Here is a 9,979-nt window from a genome sequence, read left to right as displayed (position 1 = left end):
CTTTTGAAAGCAAAATAGGAACCACATGTGTGTGCCAGTATATACAGGTATGTTATGAACATAAAACCTGGCCAGAGAAGAGAAGAGAAACCTGGATTGCCTTTTTGATAAGCCAAAGAGTCCTAAACGTTGCTTACCCAGACACTGAGTTTTCAGAACACAATGGATCATATTTTGGTTCTTCCAACCTTGCGCTTTTCTTTGTAGAGAGATCTAGCACTCCATCCCCTGCAAAGAACGAGTAGTGATGATAACAGTGGTTTTAAGGAAGATCTCAGAGATTTTGTCAGCAAATGGTTTTTCACCTATGGCACAACTTTCAAATAGCTACTTTATCTTGTAAAATTTCTGACACCTTATTCCATTAACAGTATCAGCCATCAGCAAATTATTTTGTATATTTGATTTGTAACCAAACTTTTTTAAAATTGAGGGGGAAAAAAAAGTAAGCCATTCAGAAATAATAAAATTTAAAAGAACCCGTATTAAACAAACATGACTGCTTTCCTAAAAATCACATATGTATCTATATTGCACTGTTTACTTTCAAGGCAACCAAAAGACTGCACTTGATATTATTATTATAATATAATAATAATAATAAATAAAATAATGTATAATTATTATTCATATTTACATACTGTAAACATCTGATGCTGAAGTTGAACTTGACATAACTAAATCCTAGGCTTACAGGATAATGCAAGTTAATAAGAATCTCAGGAGGCCTCCAGACCAACCTCCTGCTCAGAGCAGGGTCAGCAATGACACCAGACCAGGTTACTGGATGAGCAGGTACCAGTAACTGGGTAACTTCCCAGTAACCAGTAACTTCCCTGTAACTGGGAAAAGAGCTTGAGCCCAATATAGAGTTCAAACACTTAACTATAGGTATTTCTCCAGCTGCCTCCACATACATGCAATAATGAAATTAGAAAAATGAAAGACCTAAACTGGGGTGGAAGTCCACTCTGTTAAATCACTGGTAAACACTAAATTCAAGATTTATACTTGGCTGTTAAAGTCTATGAGTATTGAAACAGAACAAGACACTTTTTAAAAATTAGTATTTAAAAACATTAGCAGTGGAAATACTCCTTTTAAAATTTTTTTCTTAAAAAAAAAAAAAAAAGACATTTAAATTTTAATTAAATACCCTAAATATAATTAATTTCATACCTTTCTTCCTTGGTTTTCTGTTTCAAACTTGGGCTGTTTTGTATGCCTGAGCTCTGCGAATTCAATTTTGAGTTTCAACATGTAGCTCAACATTCAACTCTATAATTACCCTTATACTACCCCTTATTGCATTTACAGTGTCATTTTCATGTTACTGCCTATTATTTCTAAAACATCAATCAATTGCATATATTTTCCCACAGCCTCAGATGCAGACAATGAAGCACTGGTTGAAGGATCCAAATGCCAACAGTCAAATAAGAAAATTGTTTTGGTAGCCCTCCTTTATACCAATAATGCAAAGAAATAGAGTTCTGTGTAATAATCAAATCCAGATATTTGTTTTGGACTGCTTTTTGACTGTTCTTCCACAACTATTTTGTACTATTTGAAGGAGGTTAAAGAGAGAAAAAGTAACATCGTAACTCAGCATTAGGGGACAAATACATATATATGCCACTTGTCAAAAAAGTGGCTCCTTTTCACTGAATACATTCCTTTTAAAGTCTTTCTTACGAAAGTTAAAAGAAGGAGTAATGCTAATCAACCTTCCTGATGCATTGATATTACAGAAGAAAAAGCCAATCAAAAACACTACAGAAACATTCCACATGTACTTTTTGGCCTACTCAGGAATACCCAAGCTCAACCCAACGCCCCCGAGTTCTGTGCAATAGACATTTCATCTGTTGCGTTCTGTCAGTCAGACAAAGTACATCTCCCTTTCTTAAGTGCTTTTGTGTCCCTTTCACAACTGTTTCTCTATCTTCAGTCGATACTCTTAGGCATTATGACAAAAATTTTAGAAGGCATCACTGGAGAAAAAACTACTTCAAAGCTGACAACTTATCAAGCAATAAAGAGCTAATTGTCTCTCCAACAATTAAAAAAAAAAAAAAAAAAAGACAAAGCTAGCTGGATTTTTAGGAAAAGAAAAAGCCCCAACACACAAGCAAAATCCAAATGTAAGATTCCATAATGAAAATAATTTTCATTCCCAACCTTTCAGAATTGGCTTTGACAACACAAGGCTAGTAATCAGTCGAAAAATGACTAAAAAAGACCACAGTAACGAAAATTCAGGTTCCTGAAACAAAAAAATAGATACATTTTGGGCCTCTCAAGGGTAAGCGGCACTGAAGTAATTTGAGGTTCAAGACAGTTGGTTCTCCCAACACAGCAAACGCAAATCCATTAAGTACATGACACCTCCCTGAAGACAATGCTTCATGGGAAGGTGATACTCAGTAAAAAGAATCATGCAAGCAATTTGATATGCATAAAAAATACCAGATAAAGTCACTGCACTACAGACTTTTATTTAGGAATTTCACTTGAATTAAAAAAAAAAAAAGCAAACCAACCAACCAAAAAAAAAAACCAAACCAAACAAAAACAAAACAAAACTAACCCCTAACCCTCACAAAAATCCACCTCGAACTGATAGGAAAATGAGAGTATTTGCTGTAAAGCTCTAAGACATAGTGAAACCCCACCTTATGAAATGAATGTATGTATATATACACAGTACAGTCGAGATGTTCACTTTGGTACATTAGGTACAGGACCAAAAACTTCGCAAAGAAGCATCCTACAGGTGGACTATGAATCCTGGAAGCTCGCTACTTGCAAGGTAGAAGTAGTCTTCTCTAAGCTGAGCCAGAACTTTCTATTATTTCTTACAAATCAGCCAAAACAGGTATTACAGCAAGAATTCCGGACAGGAACTGAATTACATCAGGAACAGAAAAAACACTCTGTAAGGTGGTTTTAATAAAAGATATGAAATTACTTCCGCTCTTCAGGTGAAGCCATGACTACTAAGAAGTGCATCTTCATAAACAATAGTATATAACACTGGATAATATAGAAAAACATATTAGATGTTTTTCAGGGTTGCTACTCATTGTCTTCTAATGCAGCTATTTCTATGCAAATTAAATTATTCTGATCTTCAAAGAAATGGCTGAACCTCTGGCCTTTGCTTCTCAGTACAAGATCATCAGGTGCAGCAGTACCAAGACTAAACTAAGTGTGATCAAAGTTCATCTTCAAAATAATCAGGACCACAATCACTTGAAACTCCTCCAGACTAATGATGTTATGGAAACAGGAAGGGGAAGAGAAAGAAGCAGAGACCAGGTCAGCCTTGAATTCCTACAATTGGTATTTCTACACTGATTTCTAAACTACTGAGTTTTTTCTGGGTTTCAGGAAACCTCTCATTAGCTGTTATGAACCATCTTACTAGATCTGATAACCTACTCTACTCAGTCCTCAGCCTCCAGGCAGGGGAAGCCCTCCACTCCTAGTGTGGAAAAGCACATCAGCCTGGCTGCTACCTGCAGCTCTTTGCTCTCCTAGTACCTGCTATCATTGGCTTAGGGATCTCAGAGATTTATCCCTGCCTACTCTAGCCTTAGTTTCTGGCCTTGGTTTTGTTAGCTCTGAACTTGTCTAAGGTCCTTTGTGAACCCAGTGACCCATGACCTCCCATCACAGCAGTTCCAGATGTTTAAAAACTGTTGAACAAAACCTGCCCATTACCTGTTTCTTCCTCTGAAAATTTTCAGCAAGCCCTACCAACTTCTAATATAGTGAGATTCAGTAAATAACTCCCCCTTTACCTTATCCATCCACAGGATAAGGGGTTTTGTAGCAAGAAAACAACAGTCTTGTCTTCAGTACTTTTCCGGACGGTGACCTGCCTTCTGCTATTTTCTGTGCTGCTGAACACAGAAACAGTTTTCAGGAAACTGTCAGTAAGAACATCAAAGCCTTTTATTAATTCTTAACTACCACTTTGAGTAGCCCCTTTTGACTTGAAGTGCTATTTTGTAACATGAAAAAATGCCAGATGAAAAGTATATGGCCATATATTGGGCAATCATGGCACAGTCCTGGCAGTATGTGTGAGGACTGGCCAGGGACTGCCCTGTGCCGGACACAGATGGCTGGCTCCCACAGCCCCACTGCAGGACACAGCCACTTGGGTAGAAACTCTGGAAAACTGTATTTAAGAGAGGGGAAAAAGTGCCAGATGGACAGAGAAAATGGGAACAAAAAGAATGAGAAAATGGCAGAGGTAAGCCCAATGGCAGAGAGAAACCATTAGGTACAGACTGTGGACAGCTCACACCCAATTCCCTTGCACTACAGGGGTGGTGGTGGTGGTCACCAGGGAACCTGGAGTGAATCTGAGCCTGGGAAAGGAGGGAAGAAAGGCAGGGTTTTAATGAGTCTTTTTGTTTTCACTACCTGAATTAATAATGAAATATTTATATTAATAAGCAATAATTTGCATTATTTGTTCCAAGCAAAGTCTGTTCAGCCCATGATGGCAAGTGGTGGTATGCAACAACCATGGCCTTATCTCAACTCATAAGGTCTCCTTTCTGTTCTTCTCATTTTCTCCCCTGTGCCATCATGAGAGAAGTAAGCAAGCAAGCATCTGACAAGGGGCTTGGCTGCGACCCACCATGGCAGCCAGGGAAGAAAAACACCTACTCCCCTCAAAAATGTAGCTTTTTAGGGTGACTTTCTCATTCAAAAGTATTAAACTGTTTCTTGAACATATTTACAGCTCATATAATTTACCTTTGAGAACATAGCATGCATATCTTCAAAATGCATAGTATTTTCACCAATACATGTAGTAAAAACAGGATCTTAAGGAAAAGAAGTTTATTTTCAGTAAAGTTTGGAATTCTTTCAATATACTGCCAGCTATGTTTTTGATGTCTTCCAGTCTATGATGGCTCGATGAAACACGGGAATTAGGAAAATTTGCTTGCGTATTTTCACTGTGCTTACACACTATCATTGGTTCCAGAAGATCCATAAACAGCTTGTGCAGCTTGTGCAGCTAAACCAGCAAATTATGTATTTGTACTGCTTCTACTTCTGACTCTTAGAGTCACTTTGCTTAGAAGCTTGAGGGCTATCAATTCTCCCATATCTACCAAGGGAAAGAAGCCTCTGCATCAAAGTTAGCTGCTGCTAGGAACATTCCTGAAAGAGCTCAGCACCATGACTGCGCAAGGAAAGAAGTTGCTGCAGGATATTCCAAGACCGTTCCTTACTCACCGTTTCATTTTGCAAGGATGCTGCTTTTTCATTAACTTAGTCTGGAGGAAAAGCAATATTGCAAAAGCACACAGTAACACCCCACTTTTGTTAGTTGCAGTACATGGAAAAGAGGTTTTGTTTCACTATACAGAGTATTCCTTTTCAAGTCCTGGACAGTCTTAAGAGTTACATGGATTAGAAAAAGGAGCAGGATACAGGTATTTTTGGAGACAGCTGCTGCTAACTGACTGACAGTGAAATGATTGCCTGATTACCAGCAAAGTACACAGGAATTAAAGCACCTTGCTAAATTACCACACTTCCACAGAAATGCAGAGGAAAGTAGAGCATGCTCTGGGACTCCACTACCAGTCGGTGTCAGCTGGACACACCTGGATGCCAGTGCTTAAACACTCATAGTACTAAATGCTTCAGTACCAGAGGTGCAGAGGGTTGACCTTGGCCAGTAGCTAGACCCCCAACTCAGCCCCTCTACCACTCCCCGTCCCCAGTGGGGGGGGCAGGAAGAAATAAGATGAAGATCAGCAAGATAAATACAGGGAAATTACTTGCCAAATACTATTACAGGCAAAACAGACTTGGGGAAAATTCATTTATTGCAATTTACAACAGATTTGGATAAGGAGAAAAAGATAAAAATTAAAGTGCTTCCCCACCCCTATCTTTTCCCAGGCCCTCCTCTATTTTCCCCCATCCCCAGATGGCATAGGAAAGAAAGTCAGTACAATTCTTCTCTCCAGCTCCTTCTTGACAGGCCACATATCCTTCAGGAAACACCCAGATGCTCCTCTGAGGGATCTTCCACAGGCTGCAATGTGAATGAGTATCTGCTCCATAAGCTGCAGTGGGAACACATGCTCCACCAGGGTCCTCTCCATGTGCTCCACGGAAATGCCCTGGAGTCTGGAGCACCTCTATCCTCCCCTCTCCCTCACCTAGTTCACTGTGCTGTTTCTCACTCCGCTGCCTGTCCAGCATTTTTGCACTTTCTTAAACATGCTTTCACAGCAGCACCACGAACCCAACTCATGTGCTCCACCTCAGCCTGGTGTGGGTCTGTGGCAGAGCCGGCTGTGCCTCGCACAGGGAAGCCACAACAGTTTCTCACAGATGCCACCCTACAGCCCTCCGCAGCTACTAAAACCTTGCCATGTAAGCCCAAAAATCAGATGTATCAGGTCTGGAAGCGTCAGACCTCAGGATTTTTTGGCTTCAGAGATGGCCTCCAGATACTGGACTAAAGTAAGAAGCTTTCCTTAATGGAGGAACTTCAGTGGCAGAGTATCTTTTCAGTGCTGAGCTAGCACTTAGCTTGGATCTGCTCAGTGCAAAAACAATTGCTTCTAGTGATCTGGAAAATAAAGTTTACTCCTTCCTCTCAAGCCCAAGAATCACTGCCACACAGGACCAAGACTGTCTGTTTTACTATTTAGATCATTCATTTCTAAGACTACTAGTGTAAATACAAAGCAGCTCCCTAAGCAGAAAGTGAACCTAAAGAATTTATACTTAGATCATTATCTGCTTAATAGGATTTAAATTAAAAGATTTCAACTTTGAGGATCCATCAAAGCAATGTACAAATTTGAACTTCCTCCTCTATTACTGCCACTTCATTTGGAAATTGTAACAGGAACTACAAATAGCAAATACTAAAGAGAGTTGCATGACATTCGAAAACATGAGAATGAAACCATGGTACAGCTTTTACGAGCCTCCAGACCAAAGAAGTATACTATGTTAGACAGAGAATTATACATTTCAAAAAATGATCCAATTAAAAAACCTTCATAATTCCCTACTGTAAGCATATGACACTTCATTATAACCAAGATTTCTTCAGGAAAAGTACAGGTGCAATAATAATAATACATAGTCCCTGACAAAAGCTAACTGAAATAACTTTTTCACGAATCTTTGCACATAGAACACAACGCAAATAAAAAGAGCAGCCTGACATTTTTCATCTTGAACTTACTTGCTTGTGTTGCCATCACTACAGTGAAAAGCTGAAATAGCTCAAAATTAACACATTCATGGAAAACAGAAAGCACAATACCATTTCCCTGGTAGGTAAGATGTTCAAGCTACCTTTCTCCAACTACAGTCTTATTATTTCACTATTTCTTCTCATTTCGGCATCTCTTGATTTCACAGCAAGACTACTACCTTTAACATCTAAAAAGCACTCCAGCAAACATGACAGTCTAAGTTCTGAGACTCTGCAGTGTCTTACATAGTTTAATGTGTAACTTGTATACTGTGTGTGCTGAGCAACTATTTTAGACTTAGGTGTTTCACTGAAGGTGCACAATTCTAAACTTGTTCTTTAGCCTTACTGTAAGAAAAAATCCAATGATATGAAAAGATGATTTAAATAACTCAATTTCTTTATATTTTAGATTTTTCTTAGACAAAAGATGAATGGATTTTCAGGTAAGGGTGGCAGCATAACATTCTTCCTGTCCCTGCCCACCTTCTGCCTTCCCTTTTATTTCTCAAAGATTTTTTTGCGGCTCAGCAATGACCAGAACCTGCCTTTGGTGACTTTGCTCCCTCATGAACATATAAGACTAGTTATTTATAAACAGCTGTTGAAGTAAGCAACAAGCTATAGTGCTGATATCATGAAAGAAATTTTTATTGCCCTTGCCAAAGAAATGTGCTTCAACCTGACCAATTATAACCCTCTAAAATCTGTAACTGATCCATAGCAAAATTACATCCAAGTACAATGTGTGTTTTCTCAGGATTTAAACACAAAGTGTTTACTAAAGCCTGGTATGAACTAATTTCCAGTGACCATACAGAATAAAAGCAGGAATTCCAGTATTTCTTAATGCTTTTGCTGTCAAAGAGAAAGGACGCATGAAATTTAACTTAGAATAGATATATTTAGCATGAGAAATCCATCAGAGCTCCCTGTCCCCAAGGATATCCAATTAAAAACTGCATCATTAGGTACACACATACCGAATCTGCTCTCATTCTGACAATGTATATTAAGATAAACAAACAAACAAAAACCCTGAACAAAACCAAAAAAACTTAGCTCTGGCTACTTTCAACTTTTTTAGTATGGTACATGACATACATGTCAACTTTTCCCTTTGGTCTGCAGTATTACAGGATTAACACGGACCCTGGTATCTGTAAAAGACAAAAGCTGCTTTTGCCACTGCTTTCAGCTGCACATGACAGCCACAACCCTTCCCAAAAACTGCTGCTAATCCAAATCTAGTTCAAAGTCCAAAATGCTCTTGTGATTATAGTGTTATCAGTTTTGGATAGCAATATTCCTTGAGGCAAAGCAATTATTTCCTTTTCATAAATGATAGTGAGACAGACTTTATTTTTCTAAGTTTACTCTGTTAAGAAAGCGGCACTGATCTATAATGATTAAGGTATGAAGTATGGAAGTTTCCTCCCACATTAATCTTCTTTTCCAATCATTCCTACCAGCCTGTATTTAAAGAATCGAAGTGTTCAAGAGCTGACACAGACTGAGAGACATTTGCTCTCTAAAATCCTAGTCTCTTTTTCTCTTTTCTCAGGCTTCTTGACAGCCATTTCTGCAACAGAATTTTGAACCACTGTGACCTGTGACAGCACAGGTGAGAGGGCTTAGATTCAGTATTCCAAAGCTGAGAAATTTCAGTGCCACTTATTTAACACAGGCACTCAGAAATTAGAATACTTATCTTCTAATACACAATACGAAAAATGTTTCTATTTGACATGGACATTTGTTTTTTAAGGGAATAAGATGCCATGAAGTAAATAAATGACAGCAAAACACAGATTATCAGATACAGAAATTTACCTTGCTGAGTATTCTGTTCTTGAGTTCGATTCACAGTGAGGTCTAGAGGGCTATCCTGTTCTTCCTGAAGGGAGTTTTCCGTTTGGTTCATTTGGATACTTTTACACATCAGACTTGGTTCAAATGATGAACCATTTCTGTTCTCTTGAATTTTGCTACTTTTTGAAATGTACTCAATCGCAAACTGACGGATCATTTTTTTCATTAATTCCTGAGCAACTAGGGGAATGTTAGGATCACAGTTCTGAGGAAGATCTGGAAATAAAAAACACAGGCAACAGATACATTAAGAACCAAACATAATTACTTTTCTTATTATAAGTATTTCCTATAAGCACACAAATGAGTTAAATAAGTACATCTGTAATGAACATATTAATTCGGATGTCTAACAAGTTTCTTTAATGAGCATTCCTAACTGGAGGTCACTTGGAAGAACATGTTTAGCACAGACTGTTAATTTTTACGTTACTCGTCTATCATAGCATGCAAGTGTATGCATTACTTCTGGGAGTCAGATTCTGTATTGTTGGCAAATAAGTTGACTTTTCATTTACAGACTGTTCATTTTCAGTTCTGAAAATAAAGAATTTTGAATACAAACCAAAAAAGTAAAATAAGACACGGATTAATACAGAAAGAAGTTACTTTCAGAGAACAACCATAAGAATAGTTTTAAAGTGTAGTTCTATAGATTAGTCCTCTTCAGAACATATAACAATTGGACTTCTGAGGAATTGATCTTAAAAAGGAAAAAAAGAAAAAAGAGATGTGTTCCACTCTCAGACTATAATCCCCATTGCAGGTTCAGGATTGAAATGTCAAAACCAATATGATGCTACTTGAAATGTCCCATACAAGCAATTGAATACAAACAAAGTTTTAAAC

General features: G+C 38.1%; 1 protein-coding gene across 7 annotated transcripts in view; it reads right to left on the bottom strand.

The window, feature by feature from the left end:
- Positions 1–9,979, bottom strand: part of LCORL (ligand dependent nuclear receptor corepressor like) — an 83,233-nt gene that overhangs the window by 31,592 nt on the left and 41,662 nt on the right. For 5 of the 7 annotated variants that reach the window (XM_042053731.1, XM_042053733.1, XM_042053734.1 and 2 more), the window contains exons 5-6: positions 9,092–9,346; positions 138–228 (exon numbers count right to left, since the gene is read on the bottom strand). In XM_042053731.1, coding sequence (XP_041909665.1) covers positions 138–228; positions 9,092–9,346 — 346 coding nt within the window. The remainder of the gene's footprint in view (positions 1–137; positions 229–9,091; positions 9,347–9,979) is intronic. The other 2 variants (XM_042053737.1, XM_042053736.1) reach the window with 1 other exon arrangement.

The sequence above is a fragment of the Corvus kubaryi genome, unplaced genomic scaffold (genome assembly GCF_017639235.1).
Source record: "Corvus kubaryi isolate FWS band 111438036 unplaced genomic scaffold, C.kubaryi_AGA036_p1.0 split1-131, whole genome shotgun sequence".
Taxonomy (NCBI): Eukaryota; Metazoa; Chordata; class Aves; order Passeriformes; family Corvidae; genus Corvus; species Corvus kubaryi.
The sequence above is the reverse complement of the archived record's forward strand: the minus strand, read 5'-3'. Positions and strand labels throughout refer to the sequence as shown.